General features: G+C 41.6%; 1 protein-coding gene and 1 pseudogene across 1 annotated transcript; both read right to left on the reverse strand.

Annotated features, from left to right (window-relative positions):
- Positions 1-8,204: 8,204 nt before the first annotated feature.
- On the reverse strand, positions 8,205-21,731 carry LOC121926078 (olfactomedin-like). The gene is made up of 4 exons (XM_042458697.1): positions 21,677-21,731; positions 12,077-13,119; positions 10,519-10,578; positions 8,205-8,636 (listed from the first exon to the last, which is right to left on the reverse strand). The coding sequence occupies exons 1-4, from the start codon at positions 21,729-21,731 to the stop codon at positions 8,205-8,207; spliced, it is 1,590 nt and encodes a 529-aa protein (XP_042314631.1).
- On the reverse strand, positions 16,853-17,037 carry LOC121920062 (annotated as a pseudogene).
- Positions 21,732-23,244: the final 1,513 nt, after the last annotated feature.

Consider the following 23,244-nt stretch of genomic DNA (forward strand, 5'->3'; position numbering starts at 1 on the left):
CAGCCTATGGCTGGTCACATTCTGACACTTCAAGGTCTGAATTAAGCTTCTGGACCATTGGTCTCCCAAAATTGGATTACTCAAGGCACTACCCACGCATAAAATTTAAACATAATTCAGGGAAATGGTTGGTTCCTTCAGTCATTTTATCCTTGACAAAATTAATATTATTTGGTAGCAGAATTTCTTTTTCATTTTGCTTTCAGTGTAAAAAAAGAAGCATCAATAGAAGTATAGTGTCTAGATCAAGGGAAGAAATAGTGCCACTCTATTCTGCTTTGGTCAGGCCCCACTTGGAATACTGTGTCCAGTTCTGGGCACCACAATTTAAAAAGGATGTCGAGAAACGAGCGTGTCCAAGGAAGGGCGACTAAAATGATCAAGGGTCTGGAAATCATGCCTCATGAGGAATGACTTAGGGAGCTGGGGATGTTTAGCCTGGAGAAGAGAAGGTTAACAGGTGATATGATAGCCCTGTTTAAACATTTGAAGGGATGTCATATTGAGGAGGGAGCAAGCTTGTTTTCTGCTGCTCCAGAGACTAGGAACCGGAGCAATGAATGCAAGCTACAGGAAAAGAGATTCCACCTCAACATTAGGAGGAACATCCTGACAGTAAGGACTGTTTGACAGTGGAACACACCCCTTTCTCGGCAAGTGGTGGAGTCTCCTTCCTTGGAGGTCCTTAAGCAGACACTGGATGGCCATCTGTCAGGGATGCTTTGATTTAGATTTCCTGCATGGCAGGGGGTTTGACTAGATGGCCCTTGAGGTCTTTTCCAACTCTATGATTCTATCTATGAAAAGGCATGTTTAGATTTCAAGTTTGGGAAGAATTCCAGATGTTTCTATAGAATGTGAATAAAAACTGCAAAGAATGGCTTTAGATCACCCTGTGAGTTAGTATGTTACGGACACTTGACAAACAGGCAGTAGGGTGTATGCTAAAAGTGGGGTGTGCTCTAGACCCAAGTGTACAGAACAAAAAGATAAGAGCTAAACTTTTGTTTGAATAACCTAGACACTGAGTGGGCTTCAAAAGGAAATAAAAGTGTTAAGAACTGCTATTCAGCATGCCTCCGATGCGGGAAGAGAAAACTACATGTAGCCAAGAAAATCTACTGATAAGCATTAACTGGCTGTCCTAAAGTGCTGGTTCTGGTAACACTAGGAGATATAGCCTTATCCATTATTATTATACTATATATATCACTGTAGATTTATTAATACAGTTAAGGTTTGTTCATGATTTGCCCAGCATTAGTTCATGAAAGCAACAAATGAGATTGTATTCTGTCATGGATAAATGTTTATTATAATAAAAATCCAGATGAACATGGTGGCTATATGACTTAATACTTTGATACCTTACGTAATATAATATTATCGAATGTAACAAAGTTGAAGTGTCCAACATTGCTATGTCTGTATTTGTCCCTGAGGGGAATACATATGTATATCTATCTATATGAATCGAGTCCATTCCTTCCCATATGAGTACTGTATCATGGAACTCTAAGACTTGAAGATATTTAAGTGGATATTTAATGTTAACGTGGTCTGTCTGATTTAACCACTATCATAAATTAGGAACTTTGGTGACTAGAAGCGTTATCCCAGACAGGGTTATCCAAGAGAGGACCAAGAATTAGCTGACAAGTGGCAAGGATCCCCAGTCCCTCACTCTAAAGAGACTATCACATGAGGATAGAAAAGTGGAATTAAAGCAGGATAATAGTGTCTATGGTTGAATTTTATCACATGACTTTGTGACTGTCCTGGAGCTGGCATGTATTGAAACCATTACTGTTGTGCACCTTTTGATTGACAGGCAATCCTGTCAATGGGCCCTCAGTCTTGCTGCCACTCCATGACTGCCTTGGAGAGGCAAATCCCTTCTGCTGCAGTTCTGCTTTTCAGGTATTCATGTTGTGTGAGTGGTCGAGCTTCTGCTCTTCTTCTCCCTCCTCCTTGCAGCCATCACAGCTGCCTTTACCTTCCTGAAACCAGCTGCTGTCCAATCTCTCCTCCCTCTGCCCCTCCACCATCTGCTCCCCCCTGCCTCTACTACTTGATCTCTCCTCCCCTTGCCCCTCCACTAGCCGATCTCTCCTCCCCAACCCTCCACTGCCCAATCTCTCCAATTCCTGCCCTGCTCCTGCCCCATCTTTCTTCCTCCATCCCTCTACTGCCCAATCACTCCTTCCCACCATCTCTGGGGATGTTGGATGCTGCTCCATCCTTCAGCTGCTAAATCTCTTATCCCCCACCTTTCCACCCAATTGATCTGCATGCCCTAAGTAGGGCAATAATAGGGAGGGCACAGAGGCGGGGCAGTGCAGATACCAGTGCAACATATGGTGCAGCACCATACCAGTACTGAAGTGGAGGTGCAATAAAGATTGTTTCAATACCTCTATGTTTCCATGTGCTTCAAAAATATGATTGATATGATGCAGAAGCCTCATGTGGAAGATAGGAGTAGGGGACCAGGCCTGATTCAATGGCAACGTCCTGTGAAATTCTGGGGTTTGTAGCTTGGTGAGGCTCAAGGACTCACTGGTTGAGAATTCTAAATGCCACTCCCTAAATTACAAATCCCAGGATTCCACAGGATTTTGCTATGGCAGTAATCTATTGGAATAATATCAAGACTGGGGCCCTTCTGTAGCTGAAACATGGCACAGAAAGCTGACTGTGATTCTTTAGATGAGAACCAACCTTCTCCCTGACCAACAACTGCCTTCTCAGTTCTTGAATCTCAGAGCCATGGCTTCCTTGATTGAGTCTGTAATGTGACTTTGCTCTTTTTCTACTGTCTTCTGTTTTACTGAGCATTACTTTTTCCCCTTAAGTCATGTCATTTCATATTTCCAAAGCACAACAACCTCAGTTTGGTCATTTTTGCTCCTAGTAGTAAAATTTTATATTCGGTCATTGACCAGTAATCTCAAAATGCCATTACAAGAAACTCACAGTAGAAATTATAGGTTTCGGTACACAGTTATAAACAATCACTTATACAACCATTTAAAATCAAATAAAACTCTTACCACTTGAAAAAAACCAGCAAAAACGGGTGCTATTCACCATCTCTCCTGAGATTCTCTTAAAATCATACAAACTGCACATGATTAGCTTCATTTGTTTTCCAGTACTTTTACATAAAATCTTTATGTCTATATTATCCACAGATGTTAAGAAGACATAATCAAGTAAATAGCAACCTTATTGGTAAATAACAAATATAGCCATAATTTGAAAATATTATATTCCCATTCCTTGTTATCGACCTTAGGCTCGGACAAGTCCAGGGCTACACTTCAGAACCTTACATAAGTTTCCTAGTCTAACCGGTTTACTGACTTGCCTATATTAATTCCCATTTACCATCGGGGATCGGAATTTTACATATAATATAACAAAACTTTGCTACCCTGAATATCACTTCGGGTTTCTGGCTATTTAATAAATTGCTAATAAAAAGGCATCAGAATGACCAGGATATTTTTCCAAAAGGGGGGGCAACAATTGGAGACGAATATCTTTATAAAACTGACAATAAAAAAAACATGTTCAATGGTTTCAATTGCGCCCGTATCACATGGGCAAAGACGGAATTTATAAGGCACTCTTTTAAACCTACTTCTAACATGTGCTGTAGGTAAGGCATTAAACCGGGCCAAAGAAAAAGCTCTCCTAAATTTAGGGAGAGTAATTAGAGATAAGTACACAGCAGGAGAAGTAACCCGAATTTGTTTGTTGGCTACAATATAAAAGGGGAAAGCAGCAGTCTCTAGTTGCCTTCAATGTCCAACAATCTTTGTTGATAGTCAATTTTGCAATATCCAAATTTAGATTCAAAATAGTACCCTAGAAAACCCCAATGTATTCATTTCTTGTTTATTACTGTTTCCAGGAGAATTTATAGGGATCAGCCAGGACAATTTAATCAGGCCTCCTGGGTTTTTATTCAGTTTGAGCAGTATGTGAAAATTAATCCACATACTTGTCTCCAGCTTTAACTCCCGCTTCCCTTCAATAATAACGGCGTTTGGTGTACTACGAGTACTGAAATATTTTCCTTAGAAATTTTGATGGATTTGTTCTAGTAGGTAGGGTCTTTATAGGGTCCTATTGCACTCCGAAGAGTAGTTGTGGTTTTACTTTAGCCAGAAACAGTTTGATTGCAGCTGGGATAAACTGGGCTCCTTTAGTGAAGAAGTACCTTTGAATAGCATTGTCGATCTTTGGCCACTACGAGTGACATAATCTAGGTGAGCTTTTCTGCTCCCTGTGGAGAAATACAATTCCCAGATATTTGAACAATTTAACCTGTTCAATGGATTGCTCTCCTAACTTCCATTTTTCATTTTTGGATGTTTAGCAAAAGAAAGGATTTTGGTTTTGGTGTAGTTAATAATTAAGTTTTCTTCATACAATAGGTAGTTAAGGACTTTAGAGCTCTTGTGAGGCCGATTGGAGTCAGGATAGAACCGCTGCATCATCAGCATATAATAGTACATTAATATGTCTATTTGCTATCTTGGGGGATGGTAAGAGGGGTTGCTCAGAATGGAACTAAGGAATTTATATAATAGTTGAACAGTATTGGTGCCAGAACACACCCCTGTCCTGACCCATTCTTTGACTTGTACTTCTTTAGATACATGTCCTTGAAAGCTACTCTAACCCTCAAACGGTTGTTTTCGTGCAACTTAATAAGCAATAAAAGAAGGCGTTTATCAATCGTGCTGTTCATTAATTTGTCCCACAATTTAACTCTGGAAACGGTGTCAAAAGCCAGTTTGAAATCTATAAAAGCTACATACAGTGGTTGTTCTTTACTAGAATATTTCTCTGCTAGATGTTGCAATACCAAAGCGTGATCTAGTATTGAACCTTCCGCCCAAACCCTGCCTGCTCGTCCTCAGGATCCCCTCTGTTTCCAGCCAATCCATTAATTTGTCTGCAGATGTTTTGCATACAGTTTGCTAACTGGCTGAGAGACTAATAGGTCTAAAATTTGCTGGATCATTTCTTTCCCTTTTTTGTATATTGGGACTATAGTCGGCAAGACCCCAATCGGATGGTATCCTCCCTGATCTATCAATAGCAGTAAAGAGCGTGGATAACACAGGAACCCACCAATTCAAATTATTTTAAGTATCTCGCAAGTAATGAGATCTACGCCAGGGGCCTTTCCTGGTTTGAGTTGATTTATCAAGCTCTTAATTTCTGAATGTGAGACTGGAGGCCAAAAAGGCAAAGTAGTGGCTTCCAACATTGTGTCCTAATATGATTCCTCAGTGTTTCCATATAACCTAGCAAAGTGATTCTCCCATGTACTAGCTGGTATCTGGAACATGGAGTTTTGTGCATTTTTGGGGAAGGATAATGCAACCTCTTTCCAAAAAAGAGTAGAATTCTTAATGCTGGCAACTGTTATTAGTCCTGTCCCAAGAGGCTTGTACAGCATTCCTTTTTTTCTCCCTAAGTAATTGTTTATAATGCATCTTTTCGTTCAAAAGGTCTGACAAAGAACATTGTAATGGATTCAGTTATATTGTTTGAATTGACTTTCAATAATGTCCATGCCTCTCTACAGTCTGTGTCAAACCAACTTCTCTGATTTTTGTTTATATCTATTGGTGCTATTTTGGGAGTCGATAAAATGATCGGATTAATTTTGTTAAATTATTGAAACCTGACAGTATATGGTATCCGCTTTGCCTTCTACACATCGTTTGTAGAGGCTTTCCACAACATCACTACTAAGAAATTTTGTAAGGGCCTCAGCCGTATGTGGAGACCATTTAACCCGTGTGGTATAGATTTCATCAGGCTGGGCCAGATTTTGACATACTGGCAAGAACAGACAATCAAAAGGCTTTAAACTTAACTGGACCGGAAAGTGGTCACTTTCAGGTCGAACAACAACAGAAAATTTATGTATAAATGGGATTAGTTCTTGCGAAATCCCTATAGTAGGCCCAGTACTGAGGGTCTATTACCCATCAATGGGTATATTCTGCTGGGTAGTCCATCTGTAGAGCCGTTTAGGATGACTAGATTTAACTCCTCAAAAGTTTTAGCCAATTGTAAACCTCTGAAATCGCAGACTATGCCTTAGACTGGCGACATAACAATGGTGGATAGTTGAAAAAGGTAATAGTTGACAGTTAATTTGGAAAATAAGTAGCATCATTTGCGCCAGTTCTTGCGTTGAAATCTCCCGCCAGTTAAGATGGGTTACCGGTGTAGTAATGATGATATTTTTAACAAAAACTCTCAATTTATCCCAGACCATCTTTACTTAGCATGCCCTTGCAGAGGTGGTATATAAACATTAATCAGCATGTAAGATGATTCTAAATTGTAACACAATTGCCAGGGCATATGGTCTAAGGTGGCATTTTAAGTATCTGTGTTGTGTATGAAGTGGATATTAGGGCACCTAGTCCTCCGCAAAGTCTGCCATGTCCTTTACCTTGGCACTGCATCCAAAACAATTGATTTGTAGCCCTCAACATACAGTTCTTCTGCTAACCAGGTTTTCTTGGAACAGAATGATGTCATGTTTAGTAATGAAGGTCATGAAAGAGGGGTCTTTGCTTCTAGATTTCCATCCAGCAATATTCCAAGAAATTAGAGTAATGGAGTGGAGGCCGGCGATGTTATCTGTCAATCAGATGTATTAGCACATGACTCAATGTCTTTTGACCCACTTGTTGGACGGATCTTCCCTTTTTTTATTTGTAGGTGATACTAAATATCTGGAAGATGGTAATGGTGTATTGGTTTATCAAGTAGATTCATCTTACAATTAGGAGATAGGTGTATTAAGGGCATGGCGTTATCAGATGCGCAGAGTAGAGGATGTCTAGGGTCCCGCACATGGTGATATCGGGGTCCTCTGGGCAATCGGCAAGTTTTTCAGATCCTTTTGGGTGAAGTCAATACATCAGATACTGGGCAGGTGGAAGGTAAAAGTTCATTGATGGTCTTAGTTGCAACTGCTACTGAACTTAATGTTGACTTAACGTTTCTAACTTATATAAAATACGTTGCTGTTCTTCGGGAGAAATTGAGTTGAAGAGTTGAACAATTTCCTCTTCATCATCTAATACATTAGGGGAATTTGTCTGTTTTTTTTACTTTCCTCTTGGCTGGTGACTCCCTTTCTATCAGGCTCCATTCTTGATGTAATTTTCAGTAGTGGTAATACATTGGTGTTGCATAATACTTTCGTTGGAAGATGCAATCTTTTAGCAATCTTTTGCTATTGAAAATAAAGTTGGAATAAATGAGTTCCTAAAAGTCAATACAATTCTTATAGTGCTATTCCATGAGGGCAACCAAAAAATTTCAAGGAGCTCGCTGGCATACACCCTTCGTTGTAACAGTGCGGACAGTGATTGAAGTGTCATTCTTTTTGCACCATCTGCCATTATTATATGAATTGTTTGCTATTTGCAGGCGATCTATTTTTCCTGTATGATTAGTTATCTTTAGTATTTACCTTTTGTGATGAAATAGGCTCGCCTGATTGTATAATTGGAGTTTAGGTTTAGAGCAGTCAATCGCTTCCTCTCTGCTTTCTCATGTTTGGAAGTTGATTTGAATTTGGACTTGGATTTAGATTTCTCCAGTAAATCTTTTATCCCATCTATTTTCTGATTAATACTTGTCAGTTGTTCAAAAATTGCATTACTGTTTTAGACCGTTAGAAGACAGTTCTTTGCTACCATTCTAAGTCCGTTTTCGCATTGTTTGCGGCATCTGATGCAAAACTGGATCATGTGTATTACTATCATTTAACAGTAAATTTTCCTCTTCGGGTATAGATGGTACAGGGGAACTTAAGAATGAGTTAGAGATATAATCAATAGAAGTACTATCTATATCTTTGAATAGAAGCAGATCTTCCATTCTCAGTTGTCTGAGAGTGGAAGCTGCATTTGCAATTTCTAAATTTCCTAATTTCCCCTCGGGGTTTTTTCTTATGTTCCTGCTTCTCTTAAATTTTACTTGTTCGGTTCCTATGGTTGCTCTCCGCTTTCTTTTGAGATACTTTTCATGGTCATCCTTTCCCCGTCACAATCTTATTAAATTATATACTTATCGTCGCCGCTGAGTGTACTGCCACCAAGGGACTTGGGGTCACGGGGTTCGGGCCCTGGTGTTTTGGCTCCTTCCCACCCTTACACCTCCGCCGCAAAAACACCCGCCGCCGCCGAGAGGCTTGGGAGCGCTGGGGCTTTTGAGCCCTGGTGGTGCTGCTCCTCCCCGCCCTCGCAGAAACGCCGCCGCCGCCGAGAGGCTTGGGAGCGCTGGGCTTTTGAGCCCTGGTGGTGCTGCTCCTCCCCTGCCCTCGCAGAAACGCGCGCCGCGCCGCCGAGAGGCTTGGGAGCGCTGGGGCTTTTGAGCCCTGGTGTTGGCTCCTCCCCCCCCTCGCAGAAACGCCGCGCCGCCGCCGAGAGCTTGGAGCGCTGGGCTTTTGAGCCCTGGTGGTGTGCTCCTCCCCCGCCCTCACAAAACGCCGCCGCCGCCGAGAGGCTTTGGGAGCGCTGGGGCTTTTGAGCCCTGGTGGTGCTGCTCCTCCCCGCCCTCGCAGAAACGCGCCGCCCTTGCTCCTAGTAAGAGTTCAGGCTTGATCTGCTATCAGACCCATTCATTTGTCTTTTTAACTTGCCCATGGTATTGTTCAGTTCCATATTTTTTATATCAGTTGATTTTTCTGTAAGACCCTTTCATTTGTCTTACAGAAGACAGAGCAATGGTGGAAAAGCCTTAGAGGATTTCAGTGTACAAGCAGATTAATGTGAAAGTTGGTGGCCTCAGGATATTCTGCTTTCTCATAGTTCTACATCCTGCACAGTCTTTCTCTCTGCTGTTTGTGTGTTACATCAGCTTAGCCCTTCGCTGTGGATTTACAAACCAATCCTGTAGAGACAGGAAAAGTGACCTATATGATCTCTCATGATGTCGTACTATCTCTTAGTAGCATTATACAATAGCATTATAACAGGGACCAAAGGAAGGGCTCTTGATGAAATATGGACCCAACCACCAGTCACTCCATTGTAGCCTTTTGGCAAAGTTTTTGCAGGATTTTCAAGTGGGGTCACAGAGGATACTTTGGGTTGCAAAAGGATAGGAGTGAACCTACATCTGCAAATGCTGCTGCACTTCACAAAGAAAACAGTGCAAATATCAGTCTAGCCCTACAAGAATAATCCCCCTCTGAAACTTTTTCTGAGAATGAAACCTAACCGAATCTAATCTAGTCAGTTTTCCCCAGCCAATAATAATAACAATAACAACTATCAGCTTCCGGGCCCAGTACAAGGTGTTGGTTATCACCTTTAAAGCCCTAAATGCCTGGGTCCAAGCTATCTCAGGGACCGCCTCCTCCCGTACAATCCTCCCGGCCTCCTCCGGTCCTCTGGGAGGAAATTACTGCAGCCTCTAAAATCTAGGCTTGCGGCGACCTCCCAGAGGGCGTTCTCTGTCTTTCGCCCCCAAACTCTGAAATGACCTGCCGGATGAGATCCGTCAGATAACATCATTAGACAGCTTTAAAAAGCGGTCAAGACGGATCTTTCCGGCAGGCATTTCCAGATTAACCATCTCGGCCCAGGCTCCCTGATTCCCTCATCTTCCCGTGGCCCATCTTAGTGAGGGTTGAGGATCAACAGAGGGATATCAGGGTTTTTAGTTTTAATTGTTGTTTTTATGCTTTGATATTGTGTTTTTAATGTTATAACTGTTTAATACTGTCTTAAGGGGGGGAGGGATAAAGTGTTTTTAATTGTTATATTTATATTTTACGTTGTCAACCGCCTGAGGGTTTTCCATAGGGCGGTATACAAATTATTATTATTATTATATATATTATTATTATTTTATTATTATTATTTCCCCCGCTTCTCCCTGAGGATCAAGGTGAGTTACAATAACAAAATAAAAATACATGTACAGATAATATCACACTATAACATAGTCCCCTTACACCCACCACCATTTCATTACAAATAACATTATATACTTTTAAAATAGTTAAGTCAATTAAAACAATTTAAAACAAGCTGAATGGGAACTCATGTCATGGTGCTTCTCCCATCTGGCCTCATGAACGTGAAAAAAATGTGCATTTGTGGCCAAAAGTTGCAAGAAACCTCCGTATCCCAGCTTCTGGCCCTTAAAAATGCCTTTTTCCATTGTACTGGCAAATAATCTCCCCTACTCAGTCCTCCAGATTAAGAAAAAATGGGAAATTTCAGCAAGGGTCATAAACCCCTGACTTGGCATCTTGGAAAACAGAGAGAAGGCATATTTTTCCCTTTCTTGTGCTTGTGGTGTGATAAAAGATTTGACTCATTAGTTTTGCAACTATGTACAATACCTGTGTGATCCAAGGGCAGCTCATGTGATGCAAGTAGCTGCAAAACCAATCAATCAAATCTTCTATCAATATAATAGTTCCCAAGCAGAGCTACTCAGGCTGCCACTTACATCAGTGATGACGCACAGATGATTGACATGCATGTTGAAAACTAATGGGGATGAAAAATCCTGTCAAAAAAAAAGCGATTACAGGGGATAATGAAAAGATTTGCTTTCATATGGGGAATGACAGACCTTTTGGAATCGATTTACCAACACGGAGCAAAGGCGAATAGAAAACTAAATGTAAGTGGGAATGAACCCTGCGTTGATCATTTTTGCCTCAAATGCTCTGCCTGATGTGTGAACTGCAATCTGACACCTATGAGATAGATTGAATTTGGGTCATTTAGGACCGGCACATTTTGTGATTTGGAGCTGGGCTGAAAAACATATCAAGCATTTCTTTCACAGCCTAGAACCTCAGAAAGGCCAAAGTAATAATTTTTTTTTTTTAAAAAAAGAGCCCTTCACTTCTGTAGAGCCTTGTTGCAAAGGCATTCTTGATACTGGCAAGAGTCTAGTTGTCTCTCCTCTTTGTTTGTCTGTTTGTTTAATGCAGAAGTGATGAAGGCAGCCATGGAAACAAGGAGAACATCCCCTCCGTTTTTCCACTGAAGGAATTTTACTGGCCACTGTTTTGGTGCATGATCTACCTTGAACATATCGCCAAATGCAACCAGCTCCACACTGTGTTTGATTCAATCTGCTTTGCTCTGGAAATTGCAGGCCTGCCCACGTGGGAAGCTAGTGTGCCAGTGGGATCCCTGCTAAGGAAGGGCTCTCTCTACCATTGCTATGTGTACTGGTTTGGGAGGCACATTCCTTGCACGCCCACGCTTGCAGGGTAGCGGAGGGGACGAGGAGTGGAAAAAAATCACCAAGGCTCAGTAAAGGCACCAAATCCTGTCAAACACTCATCTGTGTGCCCATGCTGAAGAAGATTTAGAGGTTTTGTCAACAGGACTGTTTCGTGCCCTACATCCTCATCTAAGGAACAATAAGTATGAGACTGCAATATCTTTTTATGGTGGACAGGAAACACATGTGAAAACAATATTTTGTGGAAAACCTACGACACATGACAGGTAAGCCCAAGGTACTGGCACAACAGTTTTGGTAAGCTTAGCCATACTATGAACTCTTAGTTTTCCAGGAAGCATTCAATTTCAGTAGCAAATATTTTTAATCTTAATGTGAACATAAAATATGAAGGACACCTTTAGGAATCTTCAATAAGAAATTGAAAAGAAAAATGCATTATGCTGAACATCACCTAAAAATGTTAGCATGTGACATATATCACAATGTAAATGAAAGTTTGGATTATCTATCATCAAATAAGTAATAAATTGTTCAGAAGAATCAGGAAAAGGATGAAGAACCATTTCTACTTGTTGTATTCTGCTTTTTCGTTTACCTGTTCATGACAGTATGGAAATCCAGTTAACAGTTAAGAGGAGAAAATATGTTTTCTGTAGGTATTTATTTGTGAGGTGTTGCATTTATTTCTCTATTTTCAGAAAATTCATAATCAGGACCCCTTTTTAAAAAATTCTTACAACACTAACTTCTCTAACCACATTTACTCACTCTCACTAGTTTCAATGTGGCTAGTACTATTCACCATATCCTCACTTTTCTTACTCAAATTGATCTGTCCTTCCTCATGAATAGCACTGATCTGTCCCTCATTTGTCGTACTGTTCAACTGCTGACTAGCTAAGTTAAGCTCTTCCTTGCTGGCAGCAGTTTTTGCTGGCTTGATAGCCAGACTCCGGCTTTCTCCATAGTGGACATCCAATCCATGTCCAGGTGCAACAGCCTCTCCTGACCTGCTTGCCCCACGCCCTTTGAATGTGACATCATAATACACAAGGTAGCCATCATTGTACATATAGAGTTTTCGGTCATTGGGATTGTAATTCAGACTTTGCAAGGTAGGAAGAGGTTTCTCTAAAGAGATTTGTAGCTTGCGTTCCTGGGCTGAGTTGGTGTCAAATGCATAAAATATATCCTCATGAGTTGAATTCAATCTTCTAGTGGCATACAGCACTCCACAGATCATGAAAGTATTGCTGACATTTGTCTTCCGCTGTGAGATGGTCCATGGTGTACCTGTCTGCAAGGTGTCTGGGTTGACTTTCCTAACTACCATATTCCCATTGGCCTGTTTAGAACCATGAATCATCCAAAGTCCCTTTTCATCCCCAGCCATGTCCATGTCCTGAAATTTGACACCCTTATAAGAGAATACATTATTGAAGGAAGGGGGATCCTCATCCTCTAGTTCCTTACGTAAGAGTCGCATAGTATGTGGATCTATTTTGCAGAGGGATCTGCTATTATAACAGTTGTAATAGAAAGAGCCATTGAACAAGACTACTCCACCCCCTTGTCCACAGTTTTCACATTTATCATTAGCACCACGAAGGCTAAATTCCATCACTGGAAGATAAAGCATCAACTTTTTGTAAGATGAATACAAGCGGAAGTTCTCCAATATATAATTATCTTTGTTGGCTGGAAATACCCAATAATGACCTGGCGACTTGGCTCCCATTGCAAAATCTTTTCCCCAGGATCCAGCTTTGAAATTAGCACCTTTCCAGTTAAGCTTCACCAAAATTGGTTCACTCACTCTCAACAGCCCATCATGGTCACATGAACCTGCATGTGGAACAAATCAAAACATACTTTCTTGAAAACAAATGGAGGAAATGTTCTTGCAATTCCCAGCAACACATAAATTATGGCTAGAGTCTGGGGGTTTTTTATTCCAGAATGCATTGCAGGGGCAAAAAACGCCCTTGAAAAGAATGTGTGGTTTTCTTGTCAAAGGGCATTCCTAGAATCATTGGAAGAGACCTCAAAGGCCATCCAGTCCAACCTTCTGCCATACAGAAAATCACAATCAAAGCACCCCTGACAGATCGCCATCCAGCCTCTGTTTAAAGACCTCCAAAGAAGCAGACTCCACCACACTCTGAGGGAGTGTGTCCCACCATCGAACAGCTCTTACTGTCAGGAGGTTCTTCCTAATGTTGAAGTGGGATCTTTTTTCCTGTAGTTTGCATCCATTGCTCCGTGTTCTACTCTCTGGAGCAGCAGAAAACAAGCTTGTTCCATCCTCAATACAGTATGTAATCCCTTCAAGTATTTAAACAGGGCTATCATATCACCTCTTAACCTTCTCTTCTCCAGGCTAAACATCCCCAGCTCCCTAAGTCATTCCTCATAGGGCATGGTTTCCAGACCCTTCACCATTTTAGTCGCCCTCCTTTGGACATGCTCCAGTTTCTCAACATCTTTTTTAAATTGTGATGCCCAGAACTGGACACAGTATTCCAGATGGGGCCTGAATAAAACAGAATACAGTGGCACTATTACTTCCATTGATCTAGACACTATACTTTTATTGATGCACCCTAAAATTGCATTGGCCTTTTTAGCTACTGCATCACACTGTTGATTCGTGTTCAACTAGTGGTCTACTAGGACTCCAGATCCCTTTTACACATAGTCTCATTAAGCTAAGTGTCCCCCATCCTATATTTATACATTTCATTTTTTTCTGCTTAAACTCAGTACCTTACATTCTCCCTACTGAAATTCATTTTGTTAGTTCTTGCCCAGATTTTCTAATCTATTAAGGTCATTTTGAATTTTAATCCTCTCCTCTGGGGTATGAGCTACTTCTCCTAATTTGGTGCCATCTGCAAATTTTACAAGCATACCCTCTATTCCTTCTTTCTCTTTCTCTTTTTCTTTCTTTTTGCTGGATGGGACAGGGAGCACTGGGCCTTTAGACTAGAACAGAAATATTTTTGGAACACTGTACCTTTCAAAAAGAAAGCCTGCCTATACTGAAGCCTTATCACTCAAGAAAACATAGCTGAAATGGAGGTGGAGAGTAGCATCCCTCTCTGTGCCTTATTACATGATGTCATAGCCCTTCTTCCCAGGGGAGATGGTCATCAAAGTGAGTCTTTTTTTCTTAAGGAAAATCCTTGCAACAAAAGACTCATTTTGATGACCATCTCCTGCAGGAAGAAAACAGAAGCACTACCAGGTCATGCAGTAAGGCGCAAAGAAAGCTGGTGCACTGCAGCTCTGAATGTTTATTGGCCAAATTGCCTACTCAACTTCCTTTATCATTCTTTCTCTGCCTGAAGTCTGGAGAGGTATGTATGGATTTTAAAAATACAGTTCAGAAAGTCCCATCTGGTAAAAAATTAGACTTTCAGTTGCAAGAGATCTCACTCTTTTGGAATTGTTTGGACCAACCCTAGAAACAAAAACAGAAGCATTTTATCTCAATATTTCTAAAGGACAATATTTCACTTATCTACAAACTCAAAGGGGATGATGAGGAAGAATGATAGCTGTCATCCTGTAAGGGCAGTTTGAAAAGTGTCTGGGCTTTCTAGGGGAATGTTAGTCCTTCCTGGGCTGACCATGCTACTCCTGAAAGTTCCCTGAGAGAGGTGACAAGTTATCCCTTGGCTTTTTGAGTGGGTTTATTCCCATCAGCATAGGATGGGACACTTTCTTGAGCATTCGGAAACCTCTCCTTTGCCTCCAGGGCTTCTTCTTGTTCTATGCCTGGCTTCCCAAAACCCTCAGGGGAAGCTGCTCCTCTTAGACTCATGGCAGTGAGCACTGCAGAATGGAGTCATCATGTTGTGGGATTTTGTCTGGGTGCGATGGTTTGTTTGCCGGATGGGTTCAATGCCTGCCCACTTCATGACATGCAAGGATAGAGGTGCGTTGCTGACCAAAGACATTTTCCTTGCCCCCTGTCAGTGGGAATTTGTGTCCCTTGGGGGATCTTGAGCTTTGGGGTGAAAAGAAGCCCATAGCCTCTTCCTTCCCAGTAGCTCTGCTCACACCCAAACCAGTGGGGAGAGGAAGGCAAGGGGAGGCCTCAGGTGGTTCCTGCCTAGTAGATCAGCTCTGAGACTTGGCAAGGTGGGGAGAAATTGCCCCTCACTTCTCCACTGAGAAACAGTGACTTTCCATTCATCTGGACAGGGAAGGCAAGGCCCACTGGGGTTCTCATCAGCCTGACCAGGCACCAACCAGCTTAACCCACCCCTCCCATGGCAAGAAAGAACCCCTCCAAGCCATAGCCTGAGCCTCCTTCCCTTTGCTTCCCTTTCCCCTTCTGCTTTCCTCCAGGTGTGTAGCAGGTGTGAGGTGAGGAGGGCTGGCCCTCATTTCCCCCCCAGCACTAACAAATTGTTGTCCTCATCCTCCCTCAAACAGAGTCTCCAACCACTCTCCTTGCCTTTCTCTTCTGCTCCAGGACAGAAAATGTTTGGGAAGAGGAAAAGAAGCAGGTGGAATCAGGGCCTTCAAGCCATGTACTCCCCTTGAACAATTCTTACACCACTCCAGGAGTTCCACTCCATAGTGTGAGAACTATTGTTGTGAGTGATTATGAGGCTCTGGGTAGGAGGCTGTAGGATGTTGGAGCATGGCTGCTAATTTCATTCATCCTCCCATGTTGACAGTACTGGGTCAGAAAGAGAGAGAATAATATTGGAAGTGTGACTGTGCAAATGGCAGGAAAGATCTGAGGGATGGAGAGCATTTCAGAAGACAGAAGGACATCAAGCATTGGTGATGCATGGGAAATATGGGTGCTAGTATGGGAATCCACCAATGGCTAGGAAAAAACAGTAATGAAGCAGATTATGGGAATGATCCATCTGGCAAATTTCTCCCTACTGGTGCACTGAACATGAAAACTAAATAAAGGTGATCTTGAACATAGGAAAGCAAATATGATTTCATAGGCATTGCTAAAACCTGATAGGTGAGACTCATGCGTGAAATATTGTCATTGATGTATATAATGTGCTCAGTAGGAATAGAATAAACAGGGAGGGAAGAGAGGTAGTATTTTATGTACAGCATGTGTATAGATATGAGGAGATCATGATGTGGATCATGGAAGCAGATTGAGAACATTTGGATAAAGAATATGAGAGAGGAGAAGAACAAAATGGGAATCCACTATATTGTGAGCTAAAATTAAGACTTCCATCAAATGTCCACTTAAGAATGCATACCTGTCTTCAATAAAGGAGACTTGTGAAACTACTGACCAGTCAGCAAGAACCATTCTAGAACAAATCATTAAACATTTTTTGGTAAGCACTTTCAAAAGAATGCTGTAATTACTAACAGTCATACCAGACAAAGTCTTATCCCACTGTAAAGTCGAAGGTTCCACCCTGAGGCCTGCCATTAGCAACAAAAACAATATACAGTACTGTATATGCAAATTCACTCCTGACTTTCCAGGTCACACATTATATATACCCAAGTCCTTTCCAGGCAAACATTCTCTGAAGATGCCAGTCACAGATGCTGGCAAAACGTCAGGAAGAAACCTTTCTGGAACATGGCCACATAGTCCAAAAAACCCACAAAATATCGTATCCCACCACTTTCTAAAAACAGAATTTAAAGCTTGGTCAATGGATTTTGTGGATGTAGTATACCTGGAGTGCAATGGATGAGCCTCTCCCTGGGAAAACCATCTTTGTGATCATGGTGTCTCCCCTGCCAGGTAAGTATATCTCAGTTTCAGTAAAGGCTTTTGACAAGGTTTCCCATTATATTCTTGCAGGTATACTGGTAAAACATGCCCTAGACCAGAGTTTCTCAATCAGTTTTTGCTGGAACCCTTGGCTTCCATGATAGGTTATTGGTTTCTGCCATAGATCATGATTTCTTTTTTGCGGTGGGGGGGGGGACATTTTTAGCTGTAGATGTTTCTCTGGCATCCTAGATCAGCTACCTAGCTACATGTATGTAATTGTGGAGATTACTATACGCAGGATTTAAACCATGATTACAGCTGAGAAAAAAAATACCTTTGGTGATACTTATTGCATGACAATGCCTCTGATCTGTAGATGCTGTGTCTCTGAAGCACGGACATTTCATTGATAGGGTAAAGCCATCAATGACTGTCCAATCATGCTAGCCCTCAGATGCATAATGTCACTGCTGGTTCAGTTGTGATATTGGCAGTCTCATGGTTTCAGTGTCTCCTCTTCTCCCCCTGTACTGCTTCCCTCTCACTATTCTCAAGCAGGGTGATTGTATTTATTTGTTTGTTTGTTTGTTTTCTATTTCTTTTCTTTAAAATAAAACAAATCACATCAGCAGAACTCCAGAATTATGTGTTCCAAATATTATTCAATGTCTTCATAAATGACTTGGATGAAGAAATAAAATACACATGGTTCCACATTTAGAGAAGCATCTAATACCTCTGAAAAAGGAATTGGGTATCAAAATAGCCTCAACAGATTGGCAAACTGAGATAAAATTAACAAAATTAAATTAACAAAATTAAGTCCAACAAGTATAAATGTAAAAGTTTACATTTAGGCAGAAAAAAAAATCAGATGCACAAGTATAAGCTGGTGACATCTGGTTTGACAACATATATGTGGAAAGGCCTAGGTGTTTTAATGGACCACACGCAAAACATGAGATAACAGTGTGACTGAGCTCTCAAAAAATTCCCAATGCAGTTCTAGGCTTTCATGGCAGGAGTATGGTGTTCATGCTGAGTGAAGTATGGTGGCAGCAGTATGGTGTTCATGCTGCTTCAGTTAGACCTTACCTTGACTACTATGTCTAGTTATGGGCACCACAATTCAACAAGGATATGCAACAAGCTGGAATGTGTTGCGAGAGCAGCAAAATAGATCAAAATTCCAAAAACCAAACAGTGTGAGGAATGACTGATGGTGTAGTGTATATTTAACCTGGAAATAGGAAGACATAGGACAACCTTCTTCAAATACCCAAAGAACTATCACATAGAAGATGATAATCTTCTTTTTGTTCCTCTAGAGAGTAAAACCCAAATTAATGGCAGGCATAGGAATTTCATAAACACTAGGAAGAATTTGCTGACAGTAAGATCTATTGGACAATTGAAAGGGCTTCATAGGAAGGTGATGGGCTCTTCTTCATGGTAGGCTTTTAAAGAATGGTTGGATGGAAGAGTCCTGTGACGCTTTAGATATGTTTTAGTTTCAGCATCAACAGTGGACTGAACTAAATAATCCATCAAATTCTACAGCTCTATGATGCTATGCCCTCTATCAAATATTAAGAAAAAGAAAAAGTAAGAACATATACAAGGTGAAAAATGAGGCAAAGGAATAAATCAAAGCAATTTACAACAATAGCCCTGCAGCAATACTCATCATTTAAAACTTTTCCTGAACGTAAAAGTGACTCAACTAGTATCTGTTTTGGATCCGATCTAATCAGTTTCCCCCATCCCATTGTTTTTTATGGGCAGGGTGTTGATCTCATTTCTCCATGGGAAAAGGATTGTAGTGAGGGGACAGCTGTAGGCCTGTGTATCCTCATCTCATCCAGCATCCTTTCCATTCCCTTCATGGGGCAATTGAGGGAGCATTGTTGGGACTAGGAACTGGCCTTGTTTTAACCCGCTGCCTGCTCCTCCATTTCTTCCCTCTCTGTGGGAAGGTTTACCAACTCATGTCATGGTACTTTTCCCCATCTGGCCTCATGAATGTGAAAGAAAAAGTAAATGTGCTGTTACCCTAGCTGCTCCATATAAATTTTGGTATAAATGATAGCCCTTAATGACCCCTAGATGAACTCTAGTTGCCTGCATGCCATTAAGAGCAAAGCGAGGAGACATGTACACACCACAACTAAGGGCACCTTCATTATCGTATCTAGATAGTCTAGGGAGTCGCATAAGAGGATTATCATAGGACCAGGAAGAGCAAATGTTTGCCTTCCCTGAGGCTCTTACCCCCTCCCAGGGTCTGTTGTCCAAGCAGCTTAAGACCACTAAGACAATCAAACAGGGTGAAAAGAAAGTAATTAAACACTTTTGTTCTCATCCTCAGACACCTTTGCCGAAGGCAAGATTTTGCCCATAAAAAGCCCAGACTTTTGCTAGTCGGCGCGCCATTTGAAAGGTCTCTATACTCCACGTCAGTCAGATACGTACATTTTCTGGCATTTCTGTTCAAACCCACATTGCGGAACAGAATTGTCCCATCACCACACATCCCATTCGATTCCCAGAGGGAGTCTACATTCTGGTACGTATCACCTTAGTGAAGTCTGAAATCCTAGTCCATGCTAATCTCTGATTTTCCTGAGCCTTGTATGATTGTGTGTGTGTAAGCACATTGAATGTATTTTCCCCTATTTCAATAAATTGAACATCTAGTTATAATATCTGTCTCAGCTCCATTTATTGGAATATCCTGGTCTCTTGGTAGACACAACAGGAGGGCGATTCTGCAGGGCCGTTGTAGCAGGCCCCCTCTTACGTTAATAAAATTCCCCAAATCAGACCCTTGGCTACAGTGTATTTGTGGCCAAATGTTGCAAGAAACCTCCATCTCCCAGTTTCTGGCCCTTAAAAATGCCTTCCCCTTCGCTGTAAACAATCTCCTTTACCCAGTCCTCTACATTAAGAAAAAATGTGAAATTGCAGCAAGAGTCATTCAGGCCTACTTGTGTCTTGCAAAACAGAAAGAAGGAATAATTTTTCCCTTTCTTCTGCAAAATTATTTGCTGGCTCCGGCTCTGGCCAAATGAAACCTGGACTTTGGACTTCACATTGGAGCTGGGGAAATAAAATAAGAGTCCATCCCTCTCTGGATAGTGGCTGTGGCTTACTTCCAAAGGTGGGATTGGAACATCAAAAAGCTGCAACATATGCTTTAATTTATCCTATCTACTCGAGTGTTTGATGATGGCATCTGTGCACCTGATTCCTCCCATGGTTGGAGGTCTTCAAGAGAAGACCTATTCCTGCATTAGAGTGAACTATCTGAATCATAACTCTGGGAAGGATCTCAAGTGATGCTCAGAGTTGATCATTTTTGCCTCAAATGCTCTGCCTGATGTGTAACTGCAATCTGACACCTATGAGATAGATTGAATTTGGGTCTACCTAGGACTGGCACATTTTGTGATTTTGGAGTTCGGCTGAAAAATATATCAAGCTATTTCTTTCACATCCCTAAAAAGGGATGAGTAATATTTTTTTAAAAAAGAGTCCTTCACTTCTGCAGAGCCTTGTTGCAAAGGCATTCTTGATACTGGCAAGAGTCTAGTTGTCTTTTTTTAATGCAGAAGTCGATGAAGCACCACCTGGAAACAAGGAGACACTCCCCCCCTCCGTTTTTCCACTGAAGGAGTTTACGGCCACTGTTTGGTGCATGATCTACCCTGAACATATCGCCAAATGCAACCAGCTCCGCACTGTGTTGTGATCTGAAATCACTGCTTTGCTCTGGAAATTGCAGGCCTGCGGCACACGTGGGGAAGCTAGTGTGGGCCCAGTGGGATCCCCGGCTACGGAAGGGCCTCTTCTAACCATTGCAATTTGTACTGGTTTGGGGGCCACATCGCTGCACGGCGCCCACGCTTGGCATAGCGGAGGGGACGAGGAGTGGAAAAAATCACCAGGGCCAGTAAAGGCACCAAATCCTGAAAAAAACGAATCTGTGTGGCCCATGCTGAAGAAGATTTAGAGGTTTTGTCAACAGGACTGTGTCGTCCCTACATCCTCATCTAAGGAACAATAAGTATGAGACTGCAATATCTTTTTTATGGTGGACAGGAAACACATGTGAAAACAATATTTTGGTGAAAACCTACGACACATGACAAGGTAAGCCCAAGTACGGGCACAACAGTTTGGAAGCGTAGCCATACATGAATCTTCGTTTTCCAGAAGCTATCAATTTCAAGTACAAATATTTTTTAATCTTAAGTGAACAAAAAATATGAAGGACCCTTTAGGAATCTTCAATAAAAATTGAAAAGAAAAATGCATTCATGCGACATCACCTAAAAATGTTAGCATGTGACATATATACAATGTAAATGAAAGTTTGGATATCTATCATAACTAAGTAATAAATTGTTCAGAAGAATCAGGAAAAGATGAAGAACCCATTTCTACTTGTATCTGCTTTTCGTTTAACTGTTCATGACAGTATGGAACCAGTAACAGTTAAGAGGAGAAATATGTTTTCTGTAGGTATTTATTATGAGGTGTTGCATTTTATTTCTCAGTTTCAGAAATTCATAATCAGACCCCTTTAAAAAAGTTCTTACAAAATAACTTCTCTAACCACATTTACTCACTCTCACTAGTTGCACATGGGCTAGACTATCACCACAGACCCACTTTCTACCCTCAAATTGATCTGTCCCTCCCCATGATAGCACTGATCGTCCCGCATGGTCCGTACTGTTCAACTGCTGAACTAGCGAAGTAACCTCTGTCCTTGCCGGCAGCAAGTTTTGCTGGCTGTAGCCAGAACTCTCCGCTTTCTCCAGAGTGGCATCCAATCCATGTCCAGGTGCAACAGCCTCCCTGACCCTGCGTGCCCCACGCCCTTGATGTGACATCATAATACACAAGAGGAGCCATCATTGTAACATAGAGAGTTTCGGGTCATGGGAATTGTAATCAGAACTTTGCAAGGTAGGAAGAGGTTTCTCGTAAAAGAGATTTGTAGCTTGCGTCCTGGGCTGAGTGGTGTCAAATGCATAAAATATATCCTCCATGTTGAATTCAATCTCTAGGGGCATACGCCTCCACAATCGAAAGTATTGCTGACATTGGTCTTCCTCCTGTGAGGATGGTCCCATGGTGTACCTGTCTGCAAGGTGTCTGGTGACTTTCCTAACTACCTATTCCACTTGGCCTGTTTAGAACCATGAATCATCCAAAGTCCCTTTCAAACCCCAGCCATGTCCATGTCCTGAAATTTGACACCCTTATAAGAGAATACATTATTGAAGGAAGGGGATCCCCCTCATCCTGAGTTCCTTACGTAAGAGTCGCATAGTATGTGGATCTATTTTGCAGAGGGATCTGCTATTATAACAGTGTAATAGAAAGAGCCATTGAACAAGACTACTACCTTCCACCCCTTGTCCACAGTTTGCACATTTAATCATTAGCACCGCCACGAAGTGCTAAATTCCATCACTGGAAGATAAAGCATCACTTTTTTAAGATAATAACAAGCGAATTTCTCCAATATATAATTATCTTTTTGGCTGGAAATACCCAATAATGACCTGGCACTTGGCGCCCATTCAAAAATCTTTTCCCCATGATCCAGCTTTGAAATTAGCACCTTTCCAGTTAAGCTTCAATCACCAAAATTGGTTCACTCACTCTCAACAAGCCATCATGGTCACATGAACCTGCATGTGGAACAAACAAACATACTTCTTGAAAACAAATGGAGGAAATGTTTCTTGCAATTCCCAGCACACAAATAATATGGCTAGAGTCTGGGGGGTTTTTATTCCAGAATGCATTGCAGGGGCAAAAACGCCCTTGAAAAGAATGTGTGGTTTTCTTGTCAAAGGGCATTCCTAGAATCATTGGAAGAGACCTCAAAGGCCATCCAGTCCAACTTCTGCCATACAGGAATCACAATCAAAGCACCCCTGACAGATCGCCATCCAGCCTGTTTAAAGACATCTCCAAAGAAGCAGCTCCACCACACACTCTGAGGGAGTGTGTCCACCACGCCGAACAGCTCTTACTGTCAGGGTTCTTCCTAATGTTGAAGTGTCTTCTTTTCCTGTAGTTTGCATCCATTGCCCGTGTCTACCTCTCGGAGCAGCAGAAAACAAGCTGTTCCATCCTCAATATGTAACCCTTCAAGTATTTAAACAGGCTATCATATCACCCCTTAACCTTCTCTTCTCCAGCTAAACATCCCCAGCTCCCTA

This window comes from Sceloporus undulatus, chromosome 1 (genome assembly GCF_019175285.1).
Source record: "Sceloporus undulatus isolate JIND9_A2432 ecotype Alabama chromosome 1, SceUnd_v1.1, whole genome shotgun sequence".
Classification (NCBI taxonomy): domain Eukaryota; kingdom Metazoa; phylum Chordata; class Lepidosauria; order Squamata; family Phrynosomatidae; genus Sceloporus; species Sceloporus undulatus.

Excerpts from the sequence above, each read along its gene's own strand:
- LOC121926078 (XM_042458697.1), bottom strand. The coding sequence starts at position 21,731 with ATGCGGGACGATCAGTGCTATCATGGGGAGGGACAGATCAATTTGAGG. Across the intron at positions 13,120-21,676 it reads GATCAATTTGAGGGTAGAAA|GTTCATGTGACCATGATGGG; the intron begins GTGGGTCTGTGG and ends TTCCACATGCAG. Across the intron at positions 10,579-12,076 it reads GTAAGAAAAGTGAGGATATG|GATTTTTCATCCCCATTAGT; the intron begins GTGAATAGTACT and ends TTTTTTTGACAG.